Raw genomic sequence first — 25,549 nt, 5'->3', positions numbered from 1 at the left:
AGGACAGGAGCTGACTAGGAAAGCGAATGACCTCACAGGTCCTGATGGGATAAGGGGGGCAAGCAGGTGGGCAGCTGCTCTGGCCTGCTCTGCCCACATGGGCCATGCCACCCCCATAACCCCAACGGGGAGCCGGGGTAAGGCAGCTCAAGTTTCCAAAGGTGCATTACTAAAGAAACATTGCATCATGCATCATTCCATGATTCGTGTTTGATCCTGACCCTGCAGTTTTTAAGAAGGACAACATGTCTTCTGGAACTGAAGGAACTGCAAGCACTGGTTTTCACATCCTGCAGGGGCAGCCCCCACACCTGTGAAACAGTCTGCACAGGTGAGGCCTCATTCTTGGCCTTCTAGAATAGCAACACTGTGGCTCTAGGACCTCTCCTTCCTTTAATCTCTACAGCCTCTAAAGAATGACAAACTCTACCAGGCAGACATCACAATAAAAAAAAAGACATTTTTTCTTAAACAGTTCACATTTATTATATATAACAATAAAAAAATCTTGTAAAGACTATCAGTATTGTATTACCCAGAGTGAGGTAATAAGTTTACAAAACATTTACAGAATTTGATATGTAAATAATGCATTTAGGGAGGAAAGTGAATTAAGACACTAGTAATAGAAGGAAACCAAAAGAATCATTAGTGCTGGAAGAGGCAAAGTGACAGCAGCTTCTGCAGGAGTGCAGGGCACTGAGAGGACAGATGACAAAGCCGCGCCCGCATAGGGACAGTGGTACTGTTACTCATGAGAACCTGCAAGCATCCATGCGGGCCTGTGCTTGACCCTTGGGAGATAAAACAGTGCCACTTCTGAGTCAACTTAAAAAGAACAGATCTTCAGACTGGGCGGGGGGGGGGGGGGGGGGATGGCTGTGATTCAAAGAGTTCTACAAACATCCCTGGGGTGATGTGGATTGTTGACTGAAGTGTTTTCTTGTCAGCTGTCAACAAAATCGCCATCTGAGACACAGAGAAAGAGAGAAAGAGGGACCATCTTCAGGTCCTTATAACTTGGACACGGGAAGCACCGACTGGAAGCAGCAACTAACCCTACTATGCCATTTGGACAGAAACCTCTGGGTGCTGGTGAGAAGCTTCTCTTCTCGCGAGGGGTGTGTGTGTGTGGGGGGGGGTGTACAGCTCAGCTCCAGGAGGCCAGCAACCACAAGAGAAGCCTGCACCGCCCCCCCAGTGTGTGGGCAGGTACACGTCCGTCACTGACCATGCCAGAGGGCTGCTCCACTTCTTCCAAGCCTTCCCGACACCTCCTCTCTGGGCCAGACACACATGTCCTCCACAAAGCTCTCCAGCCTCACCAACAGCCACCTAACACCTTCAGAGCTGACTGAGAACACAGCCCAGGTTCTGTACGTCATACACGCTGCTAACAGGGCACGGGCTTCAGAAGCACAGCCCTGCTGCACCCAGCATCACACATCACATCTTTGTCCTGGAGACTGACCTGGCGCAGCATTCAGACAGATTCACAAAAACCCTCTTTTCCAATCAAAAGCTGGAAAACGAGGACTGATACGAGACAAACCAGGCTTTGTAAGTGGAAATAGAAAGGAAATGTAAAAGGCAAACCAATCTCATAACTGCTTTGTTTCTATGGAAAATCTTGTTACTAGGACGCAGGTCCTATTTGCCCTGCCCTGCATGCACACGCTCCCAAGTCCACTTCTTTTTACAAAGACCCAGGGCTCCTACAAGCCACGTGCTATTCTGAAGCAGCCACACTGACAGATCGCTGGTAAGTGAGTGAACAACAAGCAGTTCAAAATGGCAGGTGTGACTGACTAGTGCCTAGGAGGACTGTCTGGGTGCAGGGGAGATAAATTTGGAATAAGCTCAGAATGAACACATGCAGGCAGGAAGAGCAGCACACCAGAAGGAAGGGGAAAGAATGCCTGCACCCAAGTTCACGCACAGACAGATCCTGCTCTGAAAGTACCAAAAAGATTTGAGCGGAGGAAAGACACAATCACGTTTAATGATGGTGGTGTTTTCCTGGTGTCATGGGAGCCCCCTGACCCACCAGCACCCACTGGAGAAGTGCAGATCCATTTGGCCTGGGCGCTGAGCTGTGGGTTCCCATAGGCTGCCTCTCAGTCCTTCCAACTTAAGTGTTGTCTGTTCTTAAGGTAGCTAGTGAGCTGTCACTTAATCCGTGGGCCAGGTTGACTAAGAGCAGGGAGAAGGAGAGGACTGCAGTTTGGGGAAAGGCTGGCAGCTTCTGCTTCACGTAGGTCACCTCTGAAGGATGGTGTAGGAATTCATCCACTAATCAACAATGTGGAGGTTATGCGAAAGATTTTTGCTTCAATATTTGAGACAAAGTCAACCTCTTAATTGGTAATATAAACTATTTTCTTTCAAGATAGCCCTTGTGCTCTGGTTTGATTTTGTGCACACTGTATACAAAATCTATGGCTATTGCGTTAAAGGTTACAGAGTTTCGGGACCAATGACTACAGTTAGCATCTGGAGAGCTATCTGCTAGCTAAGGGTAAGAGGAGTCTGCACTGCGGCCGCTGGGCGGTGGAGTGCTCGGGCTGTCTGAGGCAGAGGCACTGCGGCACTACCTGGAAATCATGGAGCTGGAGTAAGACTGGCTGGAGGAGGTGGTGGCGGCACTCAGCTGGGAGAACCCACTGTGGCTGGACTCCAGGCTGGTCATAGAACCTCTGCAAACAGCACAGCAAGGGAACGAGGCATGAGGCCTGAGTGCCGCCCATTTCCCACACTGTCCTGCCAGCTTCCCACAGCCCTGCTCTCTGCACCCTCCCCCCCCCCCCCCCCCCCCCCCCCCCCCCCCCCCCCGCTTTATAACTCCCAACACCAGCAGCACTAACGCAGCAGGGCAGGGTCCCCTAGGGACAAACTTCCCATTGCCCTTGCACACAGATGACACTGTGAAATGAGGACAATAAATGGCCCAAAGGTCACTTCTACCTGTACCCAGCCCTGCTGTCATGGCTGAGCCCCTCTGCCATGCCAGGAGCTCATACCTGAAGTCCTCAGACCCGATCACTTCGGTGTAGTACATCACTTTACACTTGTGGGAGGACACCTGCAGGGAGGCCAGCACATCATCCACTCGGGGCAGGCTGGTGGTAGCGCAGGCTGGCATGTTGTGGAACTTCCACTGCAGGATGTAGAAACCCGGCCACCGTGTCACATGGGAGCCCTGGAACGAGTCAGGCAGATGGCTCAGGAGGTCTCCCTTACAAGTCCCTGTCCTATGTGGGTCTGACAAAGCCGATGGAGCCGTCTCCAGGTCCACTCAGACTCAGCAGTGGTCACTGACCACCTGGACAGGTGAGGGGCCTGCTGCTTTGGTTCATTATCAGGGTTGCTCCCAGCCAGGCCTCTGCTAAGTGTTGGGAAGGCCACAGGGAGTGACACTCTGAGTCTTTCTGCCCCAGGACCCGCCACAACCTATGGAGAAGAAGGCCAGAGAGAAGAGTTCAAGCGGGCCCATCACTCAAACTTGAGGGGGTCAGAAAAGGTCATATGAACCAGGAAATGCTTTCTGACACATATCCAATAATCTTACTAGCAGATTCTGGGGTAAAAGGATGTCCATCAAAACCAATTGTCACTCTGTGAAAAATACCTCCTCCATTAATTCTGGAATTAAAGACTGTAATATAGCTTAAAATATCCAATTATAAAACTGAATAAGAGTTTCTTATACTCTGCTCCTAAGACCACCAAAACACTGACAGTCTTATCCCTAAAAACTGTAAAGGCAGTAAAATTATGTGTCTATTATGAAGGCCTGAGCAGCCAAGAACTGCCATTTTGAGCATAAGCACTCAGAATTAACTGGCTGAAATTCTACAATGAACTGATGGAGCATTTTCAGATAAATTAGAATGCTTAGTAATGACACTTTATGGTCCCCTAAGTACTTGTTCTTCTCACTACTATTTAGGGTGATTTTCCTCTGCAGGAGAAAAATGGACCACGGTCAAAGATGTGCTGGTGGAAGTCCTGTGAAACCCAGCTGTGCATGCATGTGACTTCCCTTCCCTCCCAGGTGGCTTTTGTGAAGATACTTCTAAAGAAAACTCACGCACTTTAGACATAAATCATGGATTCTGTGTAAAACCAGAGTCAGGCCTGAGTCCTTTTATTCCTAAGACTCGCCTGGCTCCTTGAGTCATTCTGATCAGAAATAGAACCAGACAGTTCTATCAGGTCTCCTGCAGACAGACAGTGCCAGTTGTGCAGGGCAGGAAGGAGGCAACTGACCCTTCTCCAGACAAAACTGCCGAGCAGTGTTCCCGCTGGTCTCACCTGCACACTTTCTCCCTCCTTGCAAATCAGAGGCGACTCCACCATGCTGTAGTCCCGGCCCAGCTGCCAGGCCCTGTCTATGAGCTGCACATTGTTCCCTCCTGGAGAAGTAATGCTGTGTGCTCCCAGCGAGTCCTTTTTGGGGGGCTGTGGTGACCTCTTGGAGTGATAGATGTTGAAGACAATGTCCCCTTTGCACACATCAAAATCCCAAGTGATCACTGAAGAGGCATCTACAATCTGAATGAGAATCTGGAAGAAGAGACTGCATCAACCACCAAGGCAGTGAAGGACCCTGCTGTGCTGCTGTGTGCCCATGGGGCTTTCCAGCCCAGTTGTGTGTTAGGGGAGGAGAAATGTCCTATCAGCGTGTCCTTCACACAGATTCATAACCAACTATCAGGTTCCCACTCGGTTTCATTCACTCCACCACTGGGTCCTGCTACAGGTCATGGGCCCTGCTCTGCGCACTTCATGAGACACACCCACAATCCAAGATTTCCTGTTTTAGACAGGACTCTAAAATACTGGGTCCCAGCTGTGAAAACATCTCAACAATACAAACAGGAAATCAGTCGAGAGGGTATACAAGTAGGCCCATGGACTGCTCTGGGCTGGGGAGCCGTGGGTAGGCCCAGAGCAGGTAGGAGTTGAATGAAGAGCACATAGAAGGAGGAAGCACCTCCTGCCAGGGAGGCCCCTTTGCTCACAGTGGGACCATGGCAGCTGGAGGTAGGGGAGCCACGTGGCATGGGGGTGGGGGAAGGGCCAGGGGTTGAGTGCCAATCTAAAATCTACACTTTATATGGCACCCATATAAAGTTTTCCAGCAGGGAATTATCCAAGTTGTACTTTCAAAAGATTACTATGGGAGGGACATGAGAATTAAAACCAGCTGTGCAAAGTTATATATTCACTAAAACATTCCAGCAGAAGCCAGGGCCTGTGCACTCCCTCCGCCCCCGAGTGCGCCTGTGAGCCTCCCTCTGCACAGTGTCTTCAGCACTCTGCTTTGTCGAGCGCGCTCTTCCTTCAGCTGCACCACTACCCTTCTTCTGCTGAAACACCCCTTCAGGCTCCATAAAGCACAAGGTCATGTCTAAGAATAACAGTGGCCCTAACCACTCGGCCTTCTCTCTCTCCTGCAAAGCAGGTCGCCAGGGCACCGCTCTCATAGATGTTAACCCCTCAACTGAAAGGCACCCTCTTTCCTGCCTTGATGACAGGACATTTAACTCAGCCTTCATTTGGCGGCGCCACTGTCCTTGATTTGTGCTTTACTTAACCCTCAAAGCAGAAATGAACTTTTCACCGTTTGGACAGAGAAACCCTAGCTACCCATTTTCAGATAGCCAGTGACTCAAAAAACATAGTGTGCCACTAAGTTCTCCACCACAAACAAGAGTTGACGGTAACTTCAGAAAGGAAAAACAAGAACTATCTTCTTAAACTAGCCTCCAAATAAGAAATACAAACAATCCTTAAGATGCAGCCATAAAAATATGCGACTCCCTACAGAATCTGACTGGGGCACACCACATTTTTATCTCTGCCCATTGAAACCATAGCAACAGTATCCACCTGTCCCACAAATTACAGGCAGACAGATCATATGGGGAGACAGCAGAAATGGCAAGCTGCTGTGGCAGGAGGCCACTCTCTGAAAGCCACTGCCTAGTGCTGCCGTCCTCTCAATGTTGAAGCCACAATCTCACACTGGGGCTCAGGAAAAGGCAACTCAGTTGTGAGTTCCTTGCATCTCAGGTCACTCACAATGTCACAGGACACATAGTGTATGTAAAAATATAGGAAAACCTTGTCTGCACTACAATGTGACAGCAAAACAGGAAATTTCTCTTCTATTAGACTAACATAAAATGGGGACATTCCTTTAAAATATAAAACTCAGTCAACAAAAAACAAAAAATGAAATTCCTATGTAATTATAAATAAACCTAAAAGTCAAGCTGCCACGCACACCTCCATGCTCGGGTCTCTGTGCGCTGGAGGGAGGGACTGCCTCATCCCCAGGTGCTCTGCCTGGGAACAGCTACCTGCAGTTCTGAGACGCTTGCCCAATAAAAGTCTAAAGACAAAGGCCGGCCAAAGCATTTGATTCTTCTAAACTGAACCCTACGGGGATGATCTACTGGTGACTCTGCAGGGAGAGGAGGTCCAGCATCCCGCACGCCCGTCCCACAGGCGCACCTCGTGTGGGGTGCCTTTGAAAACGCTGGCAGACTGGTAGATGGTCTCGGTCCAGAGCTTGAGGTCTTCATTCTCTAGCTCCTCTGCAGTCCGATACAGAGACTTGGGCACCAGCCCGCCCTCCGGCACTTCACACTGGAAAGGGAAACATGGCCATGAAAGCTGTGCAAACACAACACAGCCCTCCCTGAGCATCAAAGCTCAGATGAGCCACAGTCTAGCAGGGCCAAACCTGTGCTGCTGAGGGAACGGACACCCAGCGTGTCTCAAACACTCTGTGATACTTATTAGCAACACAACTGGCAGAGCCCAATGAGACGCATGTGTCTTGCTATAAATAAGACTAAGTCGAAGCTGATTTGCCGGAGAATTCACATTAATGTGCATGAGTGCGGGGCTCAATTACTAAAGCTGGTTTTTGTGAGAATGACAAGTATTCATACTGCACTGTAAAGGAAACATTATGTTAAGAAAGGGGTTTATTCTCAGCAGCTTATAGGCATTATTTTTATTATAGGAAATTACAGTCAAAATACATAATCAACAATGAAAGCTCCATGTCTACCTCAAGTCAAATGGTCAGTCCTGACATCAGCCAAAAAATAATAAAAGAGATTGACTGAAACAGGTTAAACTGAATCAGAATCTGTTCATTTCATAAATTTCCTAACTGACCTTGACACAGTGACTTCATACAACTCATAAAATCCAAATGCTTCCCGGATTATCAGTTCTGGGCGGTGATCACACAGAAAACAAACGTGACTAAACCCCATCACAGCAATGGCGTCACGCTGGAAGACTTCACAATGACATGTGGTGAAATGCTCTCGTGCAGGAAAGCAGAGTGAGTGCCACCTCTGTGACAGCCTGGACAGCAGCATAGAAGGCAGAGGAAGTCTCACAGGCCAGAGCATGGTGACTTCCTTCAGTTATAAGGACCCTCCCATTGTGAAGATGTCACGGCAGTCAGTGACAAACAAGCAGCACTGGCCACGAGTCAGGCCAGTCTCCTGCTACAGTTCTCATTTTCGTAGCAACAACTGCATAAGCGGTTCTCTTACATAACATGAGTTATTTGTGGGCTTCCACAAACCTGACCTCAGGGTTTCCAAGTCATGGGCACTTGGAAAGTGAGGGACCTGTCATTTGCACAGCACAATGATACACTGGCAATTTTTTGTGGCAGAACTGATGAACTTGGAGCTGGATTCAAACACTGTTTAAATTCCTGTAACCATCCAGATTTTCCTAAAAGCCCACTTCATTAGGTAAATACATGAGCCAGATATGCATGTACATATACTGACAGATAATTTTATTTGCTGTGAAGAATAAGAGAGATCCTTTCTCTAATAAGAACTTGACTTATGATGCCATGACTTCCCACTGGCTGCAGCCATCCCTCTGTAAGTCACTGGGCCTCCTCAGTTCCCCTCACCCTGCTATCAGGTGGTTGAGCGAGCCCAAGACTGTGAGGTCCTTAGGAAACTAAACTTCTGATTCCTTCATCACAGTGCAGGGTATAGAAATGGAGGCATTTGCCTGATAATCTAGCAATTCAATGTATTAAAAATCCCAAGTAACATAAAAGAGAACTAATTCCCTTCGTTTATTTCCTTTAAAATGTTATCCTAATTTGTCAGTGGGAAAATCTTGAGGATCACTTTGATTTTTTAATAGTTTAAAATGCACAGCTCCTCTAAAACAGTTAAAAATCTGATTTCTACCAAGCTGAGGGGCTTGCCAAGCTGCAGTTAGATTAGACTCTAGCACACATTTCCACTGATATTTAATGATGAGGAAATGTGCGTGTTATCAGAAATTACTTAATGGTGGGTCTCAGAGATGCCAGCCAAAAATAATAAAAACAAAAATAATCCAAATTAAAAGTTCTGAAGATCAGTTGTGCAAACCAACATTACATTTCCTCTTCATAAGTAGCTGAAGGCACAGCCCCTGCCTAAGTACCTACCATGCACTCCCCACCCAAGAAATCTGGGATGATCTCTTTGTCGATGTAATCCAGCAGGCCGCCTGGGCCCTGGTAATCGTTTCCCGCGTAAATAAGGAATTTCCTTCTGGTGTTGTCATCGATGAATGGACTAACCTGTCAATAAAAGAAATCCTGTGATCCTATGGTCATCTTTGCTTGGCTGTCTCATTTTCAGAGATTAAAATTATATTATGAGTGGGGAAAAAGAGAATTTGAGCTTGATATGCTTTTTCTGTAAAGTCCATTTGCATGACATTAGGACACTCAGGAATTCTTTCTTTCCTAAACAATTTGAGAAATTTTATGTCTTCCATGTTAATTGTTTTTTCCCTAACTAGCTAGGATTTAGTCACAGACACATGGATATGAATGCATGCATGTCTGCCTAACAGTCGCTGTAAACCAGCATCTAACCCACCAGTGTCCAGAGGACAGGAAACACCCGGGGAGCCCGCAGTATCAGCAGACGGCCCAGTGTCTCAGGGTAGTTGGCTTCCACCACCTCAATGATGCGCAGCAGGGCCTTGACGCCAGGTCTCCACAAGTGGCGCATGTTCAGTCCCTCCAGGTCCACCAGGCAGGTCCACGAACTGCAGGTGCGCAGATGTGTTATTCAAAAGGGGATACTTAGCAAACTGGGTCCCTTAGCTATTTTTTTCTCTTTAATATTATAAAATCATCATTTATATCCATTTTTGAAAAATTCCATTTCAGTTTTTAAAATTACAGTGTTATGAACTACACTTCTATCTGCTTGTGACATATGAAGTCAGTGTGGTGGGACCAACCCCTGCACTCTCAAAGTGATCGGCAGCTAATGGACAATGAATAAAATCCTCGGTCTAACACACCAAGTGATCCAGCAAGCGAGGCACATGCTTTGCTGGACAGGCGGAGCCACTCCTAGCAAGCTCACGGGGCAGGCTCTGCACCGAATGTGCAGCGCCACAAGTGCTCTCTGATAAAGCACTGTCTTGGGAGCTGAGAACACAGCATGAACAAAACCCTCAGAGCCCTGCCCTCACGGAACTTAAGAGTCCAATGACAACCCACTCAGACTGAGGGCAGGGTAATATCTAGGGGGTTAGAAATACCAAATCCAGCAACGTCCCTCCTAACTGACCACATGACACATGTATCTATTTTTGATCTTTTAGAACACTATGAAAAACAGTCAACTATTTAGATTTGGATCTAAAAATCAAACCAGATTTGGGTTCTAAAAATCAGCTAGAAATATAAAGTCATATTCTCAATAAGCTGGAGGAAAAAACAAAATCTCATGTCTACCTGATGGGCCTGCCAAAAACTTTCGTGTTTTCTTCACATCGTCGTAGCCCTTCTTCATTGATGGAGAGAACCTGCGCACAAAGGGTCACAAATACTCCATGTAAGCCTAAGAAGGTAACACTACCACATCAATAATACAATATATTCTAGGGAAGCCTGTAAACCAAAACAGTCATCTATTCAGATTTTCTGATACACATAAAACATATCCCTGACAAAGACTCTCGTCTGTGGCAAAAGCAACCACTACCTCAAAGTGAGGTCACAGGAGGAGGCACCAGACAGGCAGGGAGGGAGTGACCTGCTGCTGAGTCTTCAGAACAAGCACCTCTGGACAAGTGGTGACTGCTTGTTAAGTGGGGACACTGTAACAACACATGTAGCAGCCAAGAGAAAAGGCAATGTCAGACTGACTTGAAGCATAACTAAAGGGAACACTGTTTAGATAACAAACCTGTCTTGCACCCATACCTTTCTGCTATTTCTCTGCACCCATGTGTGCGTGTGGACATGCCTGCATGCACGTGTAAGCACACACAGTGGTGGACGCTAATAGAATCCACAACAAAATGCTAACAGTGGATATTTTAGGAGAACTGGATTATACATGAGCCTTTTAGTTTTTTGCTTTTTAGTCTAAGGACTGTGTTCTCTTCATAACTTCCCACACTGTGGAGGCTGCAGTAGAGGGGATGAACCTCGATTCAGGGACGAAGGAGACATTTATTTTGTCTAGAAGAAAGATGCTAAGAGCCTGGACTAAGAAAGTGTCAACGGAAAAAATACAATAGGCCCTGGCCGGTTGGTTCAGTGGTAGAGCGTTGGCACGGTATATGGAAGTCCTGGGTTGATTCCTGGTCAGGGCACACAGAAAAAGTGCCCATCTGCTTCTCCACCTGTCCTCATTCTCTATCTCTTTCTTCCCCTCCCACAGACAAGGCTACATTGGAGCAAAGTTGGCCCAGATGCTGAGGATGGCTCCATGGCCTCTGCCTCAGGCGCTAGAATGGTTCTGATTGAAGTGGAGCAACGTCCCAGATGGGCAGAGCATCGCCCCCTGGTGGGCATGCCGGGTGGATCCTGGTCGGGAGCATGTGGGAGTCTTTCTTTGCCTCCCTGACTCCCCGCCTCTCACTTTACAAAAAAAAAAGAGGAAAGACTACTATAAAGAGGTCTGGTTTGAGGGACATCTCAAAAAGAGAGTGAGCATGGGAAAGTAGGAACCAATTCAATGTTGGACTCAAGGTCAAAAGATGACTAAGAATCAGCTCCCAAGCAGTCATCCTATGTGGTTATAGTGATTTTGTTTTGTAGATGCTTCCCGTGAACATTTTTATAATTTCTGTGCCTGCTTTTGAAAATTTTTCAAATATATTAACAGCTTTCCCTTTCTAATTACAAAAACAATGCCTGCTTGTCATAACAGGACAATTATAATGTCCCAAACCCACTGGCAGGGAAAGAAAGTGGCAGGCCTAAGGCAGCCTGGCACCCTGGGCCATGAGCACTTACGTATCTCAGCAGGGCCTCCTCCCCGAGGGCCCTTACCAAGCCTTTGGTGTCCATCTGCCCCAGCCTAAGCACATAGAGGGGCCGACCATCTGCAGGAGAGACAGAGGAAAGGTGTTATCAGCACTGTTTTGCTGTGATTCCAAGGATGCAGCTTTAAAAGCCACGACAAGGAAATGCACGCATGCTTTTGTGTATTCCAGAAAAGCAGCAGTGGCTTCTGTGTGTGGACAGGAGGTTCCCTCAACCTTTTCCCCAAAAAACTGTACATGGAAAAAACAAAAGCCCCCTGACAGAGCTGCTTAGCAGGGTTATGGAGACATTTCGGCGCCAGTGAGGGGTCAAGGGTGCTCCACCTCTGTTCAGCTCTAACCACCTGCACTGACTGTGATGTCTGTCACACACTTAGCTCCTCCCTGAAACACCAGGGGCTGAGCAGAGCTCTAACTTCAGCAGCAGGGGACATCAGAATATTCAGTTTTCCTGTGAGTACAGAATGCTTTTATTTTCATTTCATAGGTTATCAAAAATTTAATATCAAGTTTTTTAAAAAGCCAGCTTTCCTTAATTCCCACCCTAAGAATCACGATAAACAAGGGCTTTCTAGAACTCTTAAATCCATAAAAACCAGCACATGTTGGCTCTACTTCTTTACAGCCCAACAGTCTACTGAATGGAGCCTGAGAGGGACCTAGCTTTGACAAATCCCCACCACCAGAGCCAGCGCCACAGAAGGAGTATGATCCTGATGGCCAGTGTGTCCCTAGGAGCCAGTATTTTCTCGAGCCCTGCCTCTCGGGGCCACAGGAGAGCAGCAGGAAGGATGAGGGTAGATTAGGGACCCAAGAAGACACTGAGATGTCTTCTGCTGTCAGCGGAGGGTCAGCACTGGCATCCTGACATGGGCCAACATTTTCCTGGTATTTATCACCTGGTAAAACATCATCTCCTAGGGGACTGTGGGTCTAGATCTGGTCTAGTTAAGCAAAAAAGGGTTTTTTGTGCTCTCCAATCTTATTGAAAGGAAGATTTATAAAGTCTCTTCAAGTAAGATAAATTTAATGTCTTACTACCAAACTTTTTAATCTTTTGAGGTCACAAAGTGGAATAAATGTATGCTTCCAGTAAAAAATTAGTAAACCTACAATTAACCTGCAAAAGTACAAAAGATTAAGTCTGGAAAATGGACAAATCAGAGCTGCTCAATTTTGAAAGGGCTTGTCTAAAAGCAGGAAGAGGGAGTTCCAGGGCAAACCTGTGGCCTCACTGTGTCTGGGATTCCATTCTGTCCACTGCCAAGAAACAGGGAGCATGCCTATGACAGACAACACAAGTCTCCCCGTAGGCAGGAGATGGAAAGCCCTCCAAATAAAACCGCTCACAAATCAACTTCACTTTAGGTGTGTCACTGTCCTTGGCCTAAGTTTTTGCTTACTCCCCAAAATGGAGCTGAAATTCTCGCTGTTCTGACGTTGAAATCCTGGTTATACAATCTTACAGATAACTGTAAGGGTTTAACTCATTGAAGAGTTCCTTTACTAGCACTGTGCTCCTAAAAAAACTGCCTTCAATGTTTTGGTTGTTTAAGTATGTCCAAAAACTATATTTATTTAAGATAGGAACTGACTTAACTAGCCCAAGGGCAATGTGAGCCAGAAGGAAGAGGCAAAGAGCTCAGCCCTCCCGCATGCCCACGGGGATTTCCCAGGTAGGTTAGTGCCATACTGGCTGTGACACAGCATTGGTCTGCTCAGGCTGGGAGGGGAGGGACAAGGCACGCAAGGGCCCACTTAATTCTGTGGAAGGAGTTCTCCACACGTCCCGAACGTTGTCCTGAATGCCAACCTGACACACTACCTTTGTCGTGATGGTGCCAGCCTCCCGCATAGTAGTCCTGAAGGACCTGGGGAGGGTGCCAGGTGTCAAGAATGTAATCCACCTGGTGCTGCTTTCGCCAAGTCAAAGACTGACACATGATCTCTCTGGCTTTGTCTATATTGAAGTCTCGGGCACGTAAGAACCGAAGAATATGCTCATCTTTTGGGATCTGTTGGGAGAGAAAGATTTTTCTAAGCAACGGTAAAAGCTGCTAAGGGAAAAAAAACAAGTTACCAAGGGACTAGAGCTCTAAAACTCTCACTTCTTACCAAAAGTAGGCTGTATTACTACACTATTTAAAATTCGCCTTTCTTAATGCTTCAGAAAACCAGCATTATTCATCTGAATAGTTTTTACAGTATTCTACTTTAGTTTCAGCAAAGTAGAGAGAAGGCATCAATAATTTCTTAAATTATCAAATGCTTCAAAATTCACTAAGCTGGTCTATGAATTACAATGATTTCTGCACTTTTCTGTAATGTGTGTGTATCTTTAACAAGTTAAAAAAAGTGTTGGGCCTGACCAGGCGGTGGCGCAGTGAATAGAGCGTCGGATTGGGATGCAGAGGACCCAGGTTCAAGACCCCGAGGTCGCCAGCTTGAGCGCAGGGTCATCTGGTTTGAGCAAAATGCCCACCAGCTTGAACTGGTTGCTGGCTCCAGCAAGGGGTTACTCGGTCTGCTGAAGGCCCGTGGTCAAGGCACGTATGAGAAAGCAATCAATGAACAACTAAGGTGTTGCAATGCGCAATGAAAAACTAATGATTGATGCTTCTCATCTCTCTCCGTTCCTGTCTGTCTGTCCCTGTCTATCCCTCTCTCTGACTCACTCTCTGTCTCTGTAAAATTAATTAATTAATTAATTAATTTAAAAAAAGTGTTGGTTTTGCTAACACATGGGAACCTTCTCTAGAAAGACTGCGCTAGTAGCGATCAATACATCGCTTCCCTGAGTAAAAACCAAAGCCAAGACCATGTCTGGGCCTCACTGGACCTGCTGTCTTCCCCTATGGCCACACACTCACTAATGCACATCACTCGCCTACAGGAAATGAGCTGTGGGTGGAAGCTGGAGCCTCCTAACTACCGACTTCTGGGAAAATAACTCATGACTCAGAAAAATCCACCATAACATGGAAGTGGTTAAAATGACCTGGCTTCAAAACCTGACCTACCACACACTAGCTGCAAGACCTTGGGTAAGATATTTAACATTTCTAAGTCCCAGTTTCCTCATGCGCAGACAGGGTGATCAAAACCACGTCCACCTCACTGGGCTGTTTGGAAGACTTTTGACATCTTAACACAGTGTCTAATACATGGTCAGTGCACAACAAATGGTCACTAATGTTCCTGTGGCTGTGTGTTTTTTTTTGTTTTGTTTTGTTTTTATTCATTTTAGAGAGGAGAGAGAAAGGGAGAGACAGACAGAGAGGGAGAGAGAGACAGAGAGAGAAGGTAGGGAGGAGCTGGAAGCATCAACTCCCATATGTGCCTTGACCAGGCAAGCCCAGGGTTTTGAACCAGCGACCTCAGCATTTCCAGGTCAACGCTTTATCCACTGCGCCACCACAGGTCAGGCTGGCTGTGTTCTTAATAGATGACACCAAGTCCACACCTGGGCTCCAGTAACCATGAGGGACAATTAGAGAGGCCGACTGCATGTGATGCCTGGCTTCCCTTTACTAAGTAATGCCAGTAATGAGCCAGACACACCATCACACCTCCTCTCACTGCCAGTCCCCATTAGTATAAGGCTTATTAAAAAACCTGATTCATATGAGGCTAAAATTCTATGAAAAACCTCAAAATCAAAGCTCAAGCATTTCTAATCTCTGAACAATCAGTGAACTCCTTCAAAGCGTTCTAGAACTGCAATTGTTTTCAAGCAAGATCATTCTCTGTAAAACATGGAAGAACACAAGTAATTATACGTAGAAAGGCACCATGGCCTGCCACAAGGGACTTGATGCTACACAGAAACACAGATGCAATGACTTTCAGATTGGAAGCGTCAGGCTCAGCTATGGCAATCAGGGACCTTAACTCTGAGGAACTGTGGATGGGACCAGGGACTGGTTTCACAGAAAGCACCCCCACACATGGTGCCGATTCTCACTTTGCCCTTGTGGGTCTCCTGGAGCCATTGGCGAAGCCGAATCAGGCAGCTCTCCTGCAGTGGAGTCAAGTCACCCAGGTACCTCTTGATGTAGTCTGCATCCAGTTTGTCTGAAATAGAAGTCATATGTGATCATTTACAACAAGAACACTGGAACAGAAGTATTCCAGAGTCCTGCTCAGTGAAGCTCAGGTATAGTTCCGAGTCCCAGAACTCAGTGACACACAGGACTACAGAGGGAAACCAGCCAGCACAGGACACCTCAAGGACAGCCTCTGAAATCAACTAACTGAATGACCACAGGTACACTTGCTGAAAGTCTGTTGTATTCTCTAATTGCCAGGTCACCACCATTTGCAAAATCTTAATTCTATTCATAATAGAATGGCGGCTATACCAGATACTTAATGACTTTTGATTCAAAGTTATATAAAAAGAACTTAGATAATAATAATTTAGACCTATCTTGAATACAGCTGTGTTCAAGATTACAAGAAACCTTTTTCATGATAACATACAAACTGCAAAAATGAGGTAAAAATTAAGTATTGTGAAGAAAAATTCACAAGGTGCAAAAACAGAATGTATCCCAAAACCAATGAGACATCTGCCACCTGTTCAAAGCCAGCCAATGGCACAGTTTAACTATAGTGAAGAATTCAGGAAAAGAGAAATACCAACAATTTAACAAAGCTCCCGAATGGCAGAATTTTCTCGTGTTTTCTTCTTTTACAATGGGCATCACTCTGAGAAACAAAAAAGGTAGGGGTGTGTGTGTCACACACACATGAAGAGCAGCACAGCCGCTAAAAGCAGACTCTGGAGCCAGCCACTGGTCTAATCCCAGCCCTGCCACTAACAGCGTGACTCTATGCAAGTGACTCAACTTCTCTGGGCCTCAGGAAAGCGTTTCCAACCTAAGAGGAACCACTATTAAATAAGTGTTCATAAAGGGCTTATGACAGCGCCTGACACATAGCATAAAAAGCAATGATGACAGAGTTGTGTTTAAAACATCAGTTGCTACCTTACATTCATTAAAGATGCCTTCAACTGAAATGAAAACCTTTCCTGGTGCCATAACTTCACATAACCCTTCCTGCCCATTAAAAAAAATTCTAAGCTTCTTTATTCTAAGAAACAGGTGCTAGGGGAACTGGAACAGGTAGAGAATAGAGGAGGACAGTTCGTGTCACTAGCTAGTCTTGCTCTCAGAATGAACCCACCGTCGGGGGTCCCCACCACAGGCTCAGGGGCTGCGCTAGGGGTACTGAGGGCCTCGCTGCCCAGCCCTTCCTTCTGTGCAGCGTCTGGGACCACAACAGCCAATGACGCTGCTTGCTTCCTGCACAATACAGATGTCTCTGAAGAGGGTGCGAAGGAGGGAGGAGTCCAGCGGGGTACAAATGTTATGCCTTCTTCCTCTAGCTGATGAAGGTAGTACTCAATGATTTCTTTTCCCTTTAAACAAAATCAACGTTAAAGTTAGTATACATTCACCAAATTATTCATCCCTCACAGGTTTTTAAAACACTAATAAAAATTGAATTGCTTTGGAATAAACAGAAAAAAGTCAAATGCCTTTGCATTTGTTTCTCTTATTTTACTTCTCCTTCTCCAAAAACCTAAGAAATGCTACATAAGGGGGCAGGACTTTGATGACGAATTAAAGCAAAGGTTTACCACACTGGCACTCAATATGTGCTCTGTGTCTCAATCCAAATTCTTTCTTAGGCCCCCAAAATAAAACAAGCCTTCAAAAAGCATTCATAATCCCATACTGATCCATTTCAAAATCCAAATCCCACAACTTAATGAGTAGCTGCATAAAAATGGAAGGAAAGTTCTTCCATGGCAGATGAACCGAATGAGCAAAGGTGGGATGGAGAGGTCACCTGGTAAAGCCCCTCGGGGTACAGGCTGCCTACCCGCAGAGCCTGAGGGCCCCCAGGCCACTGCTGTGAGTGGCTGCTCCCGCCTCGCCCCACCCTTCACCTTCCTGGCGATTTCATGCTCCACATTGAGATGCCCTGGCCAGTGGCTACATGCTCCTCCTTACTTCACTGGCAACAAGCATTCTCTGAACCTGAGGAAGCCTTCCCCTCCCTGGGATCTAAAGACAAGGGATAAAGTCAGAACAGTTCCTATCCACCCCCCCCCGGCTGGGATCTCTAACTTCCCTCTTCCCAGCCTCCGAAAAAGCCTGCCAGCTCAAATTGTCCCAGACGCCTGCCCACCCTTTCCCATAACACCCTAAGATATAGACTCACTTTTTTAATGTTGCTGGTATATTGTTTCATTGCAATTTTTTCCACGGTACTTTCAAAACCAAAGAAAGATTTAATATCTAAACTGGCAGACTGTTCAAAACAGGTCCAATCATCATTTTCAGGGTGAACCTGCAAAGAAATGAGAAAACAGTTCATTAACTACAGAATTAACATCCAAGAATAGCATTTATCTGCTCTTCAAGCAACTGGTCACCAGAAGAAAATACTTACTTCACTAATAATGTTACTTTCATGAAAGGAGGAGAAAAGAAAAATTACAGAGGTCCAAAATCATGAAAAAACCAAAATAGTATTTCTAAAATATTCTTTTTTTTTCTTTTTTTCTGAAGCTGGAAACTGGGAGAGACAGTCAGACAGACTCCCGCATGCGCCCGACCGGGATCCACCCAGCACGCCCACCAGGGGCGATGCTCTGCCCACCAGGGGGCGATGCTCTGCCCCTCTGGGGCGTCGCTCTGCCTCAACCAGAGCCACTCTAGCACCTGGGGCAGAGGCCAAGGAGCCATCCCCAGCGCCCGGGCCATCTTTGCTCCAATGGAGCTTCGGCTGCGGGAGGGGAAGAGAGAGACAGAGAGGAAGGAGGGGGTGGGGGGTGGAGAAGCAAATGGGCGCTTCTCCTGTGTGCCCTGGCCGGGAATCGAACCCGGGTCCCCCGCACGCCAGGCCGATACTCTACCACTGAGCCAACCAGCCAGGGCCTCTAAAATATTCTAATAATGACTTTATAAGGAGAGTTTTACTGTCATTCTTGATTCATTCCTTCATTCACATGTACTGAGTGGAGTTCTCCATCATAAACAAAACAACCTGACCAGGCGGTGGTGCAGTGGATAGAGCCTTGGACTGGGACGCAGAGGAACCCAGGATCAAAGCCCCAAGGTCACCAGCTTGAGCGTGGGCTTATCTGGTTTGAGCAAGGCTCAACAGCTTGGACCCAAGGCCACTGGCTTGAGCAAGGGGTCACTTGGTCTGCTGTAGCCCCCCAGTCAAGGCAAATATGAGAAAGCAATCAATGAACAACTAAGGTGTCACAACAAAGAATTGACGTTCCTCATCTCTCTCCCTTTCAGTCTGTCCCTATCCCTCTCTCTGTCTCTGTCACACACAAAAATTAAATAAAAATAAAACGATCCCTCACTCATGAGGTTTACAGTCTAGCAGAAGGAGACAACTAGCCACAAACACGATTAGGTAAGAAAGTGCATCACTGCTGGAGAATAAGTGTTATGGAAAAAAGAAAAGATGGAGCAAGGTTAAAACAACGGGGAACGGGATGGGGGGGCAGGCTACAGAGTTAAACCAGGTGTTCTGGCTGCCTTCCTCAAGAACGGAGGTCTGAGCAAAGACTGGAGGAAGCTGGGTGAAAGCCAGCGAGGACTGGGGACATGTGCTCCTGGAGAGGTGCCCCTGGAGTGGTCCTTTGTGGAGGCACACCTGCACCATCAGTGACAGCCAGATGCAGCGGGACAGCCAGAAAGGCAATACAGCAGAGGCATGATCTTGGAATGAAATGCCCAGACACTGCTGGGCTCCAGCCCAGAGATGTGTGACATGATCTGACACACTGCCTGAGGACCCTCTGGATTCAGGGCTGACACACTATAGGGAGTGAGTGAGAAACAGAGGAACCAGTAAGTTATTTTAATAATCCAATAAGAGAAGTTCTGGAAATGGTGGTTAAGCAGTGAATATAAAGAGCAGATCAATGCACTCAGTGCCGCTCTTAGAGGTCCCAGTGTCATGGGTCCTTCAATATATGTCACTGCAGTATTGGAATGGACAGAAAAGAAGCTGCATAGTGAAGTGGTAGCTAAATATAGTCAAAGCATCACCTGGTTACCTCCATGCTGAGTGAACCAGGGAAGGAAGTGACAGAGTCTGACAAAGACTATGGGCGCTATGCACAGCAACACAGGGCACGTCCTTGCCAAGTGCAGTACTCACAGTGTAGCAGCAGTGCTCCTTAATGATGACCCGATTGGCAAACGTCTCATTATGCGCCTCAATGTGCAAAGTACGTTCCCGAGAATTCAGTGAGTTTTTCTGGACAAAATAAACATAGTCAACTCCGGCAATCTAAAAAAATAAAAATAAAGAAAAAAAAGATTTATTAGTACCACCCAATTGCACTACAAGCTGTGAGTGTAATTCATTTTGGTTTGGGGGTGCCTCCTCAGAGGGCCTGTGGTCACCTTTTTCAGCAGTCTGGGTGCGTCTATGTCCAGTTTGCAACGTCTTTCTATAACGTGAATAGCCCCATCCTCACTCTTGAATTCACTCACAGTGTCACTGTCCATGAACATCGGAATCAAAGGACACGTAGGAAATCTCCTTTCATAGGCCTATATACATTTGGAAAAAAAGGAATTGACAGTTTGTCACTGATATTCTCCCTGGAGTAAAATCATCTCTTACTGAGCCTGACCAGGTAGTGGTGCAGTAGATAAAGCATCAACCTGGGATGCTAAGGACCCAGGTCCGAAACCCCAAGGTTGCTGGTGTGAGCAAGGGCTCACCAGCTTGAACATGGGGTTACTGGCTTGAGTGTGGGATCACAGACATGACCCCATGGTTGCTGGCTTGAACCTGAAGTTCACTAGCCTGAAGCCCAAGGTCACTGGCTCAGCTGGAGGCCCTTGGTCAGGGAACATATGAGAAGCAACCAATGAACAACTTAAAGTGTCATAACAAGTTGATGCTTCTCACCTTTCCCCCTTCCTCTCTCTCTCTCTCTTTCTAGCTTAAAAAAAAAAAAAATCATCTCTTACTGAGACATCACAACTATCTACATCTTTATATCTTCAGCTTTCACTAAGAAAGAAAAAGACTCTTGATGTTCATGGAATGGAAGACTCGACATAGTGAAGAGGCCACCCTCGCCATGTGGATATAGAGGTTTCACATAGTCTATCTAAATTCTTGCTAGCTAGTTTTTATTTGTAGCTATAAACAAGATTATTTTAAAATTTATACAGAAAGGGAAAAGAACTGAAACAATTTTTTAAAAAGAGTGAATTAGGAGAAATCAATATATCTGGTATTCAGGCTCACTATCTAAGCCACCAAACTGCAGGCCATGCAGTACCGGCAGACAGATGTGCAGGTAAACAGACAGAGCAGCTGGCCATAACTGATTTCTGACAAAGGTGCAAAAGCAACTCAAGGAAAGAGGAACAGTCTTTCAACAGATACCCCTGGAGCAACTGTACACCCACAGGCACAAAAATGGACTTCACCCCAAACCCCATCGAATTATACAAAATTTACCTCAAAACGGTCACAGATTTAAACACTTTTGTATCATTTTGAAATGATGAGATTATAGAAATAGAAACTATATTGGTGGTTGCCAGGGGTGAAGGAAGGGGTAGAGCAGGCTGGATGTGGGTGGTACTATACCAGGGCCACCAGTGGGAGGGATACTTGGGAAGTGTTCTGCATCTTGATGGCATCAGTGTCAACATCCTGGTTGGGAAGATGTACTATATAGTTCCTCAAGATGGTTTCACTGGGGGAAATGAATAAAGAGCACATAGGACCTCTCCATATTATTCCTTGTAAATAATACTAATGTACTATGAACCTACAATTATTTAGAAATAAACATTTTTTTTAAAATTCAATGAGAGGAGGGGAGGCAGAGAGACAAACTCTGGCATGTGCCCTGACCAGGATCCACCTGGAAAGCCCACTAGGGGGCAATGCTCTTCCCATCTGGGGTGTTGCTTTATTGCTCAGCAACCGAGCTCTTCTTAGTGTCTGAGGTGGAGGCCATGGAGCCATCCTCAGCACCTGGGGCTAACTTGCTCCAAAGGAGCCATGGCTGCAGGAAAGGAAGAGAGAGAGAGAAAAGCGAGAGGGGGAGGGGTCGAGAAGCAGATAGAGGCTTCTCCTGTGTGCCCTGACCGGGAATTGAACCTGGGACATCTACACGGCAGGCCAATGCTCTATGACTAAGCCAACCAGCCAGGGTGAAATAAAAAATTTAATTGAAGAAAAAGACTTGCTCTCTCTCTATATAATTCATCCAAACTTTTAGAAAATGCACATAGGTACCAAATTAGTTCACTCTAGCAATCTGTGCAGATTACTGAATGTAGGTCATCCAGTGGCTCAAAGAGACAGATGAATAGGAAACCACAGGATGTGGGATGAGAACTGTCCAGCTGGAAGGAGGAGCCAGGGCTGGCCGCTACAGCTGTGCTCCCACTCTAAGGAAAGGGGCTGCCAGCTGAGCTCCTCCATTTGGTTGTCCTGAAAATGGGGGCATGAGGAATGTGACTTCCCATCTTAATCGCAACCAAGCACAGATTTCTGAAAGAAAGTGATAGTGTTAAAGAGATAAAGTAAATGCAAAAGTGAGACAGACTGCTCTGATTTTATCTCTAACAAGGTGCAAGCAGCTTCGGAACACTAACAATACTGCCCCACCTGGAAAAGTTCCCAATCATGGTCCACCATGAAAGCTGGAACGCCCACTAGTGAGCGGGAGGAACCAGGTTGACCAGCACTGAAAAAGTGGGCGGTTTTTATAAAAAAGTTCGCCATCACGGCCCTTGGATGAGCTTGACTATCTGATATAAGTACTACTCAGACCACAAAGCTGCCATAGAAGACTCCGTAAAGCACCAGAGCAACCCAGTTATTCTTCCACTCAGGATTTTCACTCCATTCTACACCAAGGAACTCTTCAGTTTTCTGGCACGTGTCTCATCTTCTGCCCCTAACATTATAAGGCTCTGCTCATGTGAAAATACTCTGCTGTGCTCTTGTTCCACGCCTGGTGCTGTGGAGGGAGGGGAGCAGAGAGGGAGGGGACAATAATGCAGACAGGCAGGAAAGGAGCCAGGGAAACACAGAGTGACCTAAGAATAATCAAGTGCTGCACACACTTCAGGAGAAAAAGAACACACTCAGTCTGGAGGAACAGCAGTTTGGGAAGGCTTCAGGAAAGAGGAAGTATTTAAACTGGGGCTCTCAGCAATAAGGGGAAAGCATGTCCAGGAAAGAGAACCCAGGACTGCAACTTCAAGGGAAGCTTGGGGTGCAAGAAGGGACCCACAGTCTATAGTAAAGGGAACTAGTGGCCTGCAGTGGCACTATGAGAAGGCAGGTCCCTAACTGGACACTGACAACGTGGCTAGGTCCCGAAGATAGAGGGGGGACCACGACTCAGCAGGACAATGGGCAAGGAGGGAACTAACTCTACAACATAACTAGGGGCACCTTTTCAGAAAATGTGCTTTAAAATCATGCACAAGACGGTCTAGAAAGGAAGCAAACCAACATGGTGGCAATTATATCATATTTGTTTTCAAAACGTATTTACTTTGGGAGTTGAACTCCCTTCTTCCACTCAAATAGTATATTCTGAATCCCAATACTGAAATAATCTTGATAAATCACATAATATTTGCCTAAATGCATTTTATTTAGACATTTAAGGAGTCTAGTCAATTGCTCAGACCACTTAATAGCAGGTCTCTCAGTGAGGATCTCAAACATGTTAGTATGAAGTGCTGCACACACGAACAACTCTAGGAAAACATGCTATCATTTGTTCTACACATGGATACTGAAAAGCATCTAAACTGAACAACATTAAAAAATGGCTTTGGGCCCTAGCTGGTTGGCTCAGCGGTAGAGCGTCGGCCTAGCGTGCGGAGGACCCGGGTTCGATTCCCGGCCAGGGCACACAGGAGAAGCGCCCATTTGCTTCTCCACTCCTCCGCCGCGCTTTCCTCTCTGTCTCTCTCTTCCCCTCCTGCAGCCAAGGCTCCATTGGAGCAAAGATGGCCCGGGCGCTGGGGATGGCTCTGTGGCCTCTGCCTCAGGCGCTAGAGTGGCTCTGGTCGCAACATGGCGACGCCCAGGATGGGCAGAGCATCGCCCCCTGGTGGGCAGAGCGTCGCCCCATGGTGGGCGTGCCGGGTGGATCCCGGTCAGGCGCATGCGGGAGTCTGTCTGACTGTCTCTCCCTGTTTCCAGCTTCAGAAAAATGAAAAAAAAAAAAAAAATGGCTTTGTACATCACAGAACAATGCATACTAAGAAACTGAGAATGCAAGGACTTCAAACAAAATACTACTTAAGTTACATAAAGGGCTGAGCAAGCACTTACCAAGAAATGACCTCAGCTAGGATCTCTCTCCTATTTAAGTACCAACTAGATCATTTTCAAAATACCCACAGCATTCTTTAAATTCTTGAAATACAGTGGTCAGTATAAAGCATTACCCACACAGCCTAGCTTTGAATTTAAAACATAGTAAAAACTTTCCATTCCCTGGAATTGTTGCCATCCCTGCAGACTCAGATTTGAGACCTTCACTTCTGCCCTGGAGCCCCACCCAGACAGCCGGCTAATAAACAATTAACCTGGGGAACCCATAAGTCTGTCTCCAGAGCTCTGTCGGTATAAGAGTGGTCGCAAGCATCTGCCTTCCTCCGCTCATTCTCATCCATGTCGGTCACCCTGCCACCAGATGGAAACAGGGAGAGACAGTTTTCAGCCACAGGGCAGAAACCAATTCCTATACCTCTCTGTATCCTCAGGAGAATGAGGACCTTACTCAATACCTAAAACAAAGATGCTTGTTCAATAAACATTTTTTGAATTATAGAACAGAAGTTTACTAAATAAACCAATGGATCCAGTATTTTGTTTCTATGCTCACTTACCCTGGCCTTTCAGAGTGAATTCTGGATACTGTTAGCATCAGAAAAGCCCAACTTTTTAGAGGGCTATAGAAAAGGAAAACTGCAAAAAGCTGACATAATGTTAGCCCCTGAAATCCTCATAGGTACCAGTCCCCTAGTTTTCCAGTATGAACTACAACCTATGAAGTTCCTGCAGCCTCTGAAAAATAGAAGCATTATTATATAAACCATTAATACCTGTTCCGACTCTATCCACAGGAAGGCCCTACAAGCAGAGAAACTCAGCAACAATGAGCAAACTTGGTATCCAGATCTGTTTTCTTTTTCTTTTTTTTTTTTTTTCTTTTTTCTGAAGCTGGAAACAGGGAGAGACAGTCAGACAGACTCCCGCATGCGCCTGACCGGGATCCACCCGGCACGCCCACCAGGGGCGATGCTCTGCCCACCAGGGGGCGATGATCTGCCCATCCTGAGCGTCGCCATGTTGCCACCAGAGCCACTCTAGTGCCTGAGGCAGAGGCCACAGAGCCATCCCCAGCGCCTGGGCCATCTTTGCTCCAATGGAGCCTTGGCTGCGGGAGGGGAAGGGAGAGACAGAGAGGAAAGCGCGGCGGAGGGGTGGAGAAGCAAATGAGCGCTTCTCCTGTGTGCCCTGGCCGGGAATCGAACCCGGGTCCTCCGCACGCTAGGCCGACGCTCTACCGCTGAGCCAACCGGCCAGGGCCCAGATCTGTTTTCTAAGTACCTTCTCTACTGAATCCTCTTGAAGAAATGGCTGATTACAAGTCTGGAGCAAGGGAAGGTCAAAGTGAGCCTGAAGCACTTGTTACCAGAAAATGAGGAAATACCAAATAATCTGATGTGGGCATGTCAAAAGGACACAGAAACCAACCTGAATCAGGTTCCATTTGCCAATTCTGGGATAATTTTTGTACCAAGAAAGAAAAAGATGGTAAAGCATCATAAACTATATACTGATATTCAAGAAAAATGGATGGGAAAGCAAATTTTGCAGAAATTGTCATCTAACAGCCACAAAATAAAAATGACAGAATTGGAAAATCACTCTTCTGCAAGCACCAATTTACAACGCCTGACCCAAGCTGCTGAGGAGGCGTCAGTCTCAATCACCATCCCACAGCATATTACAGAGGGACTCAGGTGCCTTTTATAACGGGAAGAGCTAGTAGACATGACCTTAACCAAATGATTGAGTTTAGGACAGCTTGACAACTCGATGTGATGCAACAGGATCAAACACAACCAATGGTGTTCTGACAACAAAA

General features: G+C 46.4%; 1 protein-coding gene across 9 annotated transcripts in view; it reads right to left on the bottom strand.

Moving 5' to 3' along the window:
* Positions 1-460: 460 nt before the first annotated feature.
* The window catches only part of SEC14L1 (SEC14 like lipid binding 1), a 59,834-nt gene continuing 34,745 nt past the window's right edge, over positions 461-25,549 (bottom strand). For 7 of the 9 annotated variants that reach the window (XM_066238004.1, XM_066238007.1, XM_066238008.1 and 4 more), the window contains 15 exons: positions 19,797-19,946; positions 19,549-19,680; positions 17,584-17,712; positions 16,540-16,774; positions 15,314-15,423; positions 13,175-13,364; positions 11,321-11,409; positions 9,809-9,879; positions 8,937-9,108; positions 8,498-8,632; positions 6,523-6,657; positions 4,315-4,566; positions 3,021-3,199; positions 2,595-2,696; positions 461-969 (listed from right to left, as the gene is read on the bottom strand). In XM_066238004.1, the coding sequence (XP_066094101.1) occupies positions 954-969; positions 2,595-2,696; positions 3,021-3,199; positions 4,315-4,566; positions 6,523-6,657; positions 8,498-8,632; positions 8,937-9,108; positions 9,809-9,879; positions 11,321-11,409; positions 13,175-13,364; positions 15,314-15,423; positions 16,540-16,774; positions 17,584-17,712; positions 19,549-19,680; positions 19,797-19,946 (2,097 nt within the window). In that variant the 3' untranslated portion in view covers positions 461-953. Of the gene's footprint in view, positions 2,697-3,020; positions 3,200-4,314; positions 4,567-6,522; positions 6,658-8,497; positions 8,633-8,936; positions 9,109-9,808; positions 9,880-11,320; positions 11,410-13,174; positions 13,365-15,313; positions 15,424-16,539; positions 16,775-17,583; positions 17,713-19,548; positions 19,681-19,796; positions 19,947-25,549 lie in introns of all 9 variants that reach the window. The other 2 variants (XM_066238012.1, XM_066238011.1) reach the window with 2 other exon arrangements.

This window comes from Saccopteryx bilineata, chromosome 6, assembly GCF_036850765.1.
Source record: "Saccopteryx bilineata isolate mSacBil1 chromosome 6, mSacBil1_pri_phased_curated, whole genome shotgun sequence".
NCBI lineage: Eukaryota > Metazoa > Chordata > Mammalia > Chiroptera > Emballonuridae > Saccopteryx > Saccopteryx bilineata.
This window is presented reverse-complemented; position numbering and strand designations above follow the sequence as displayed.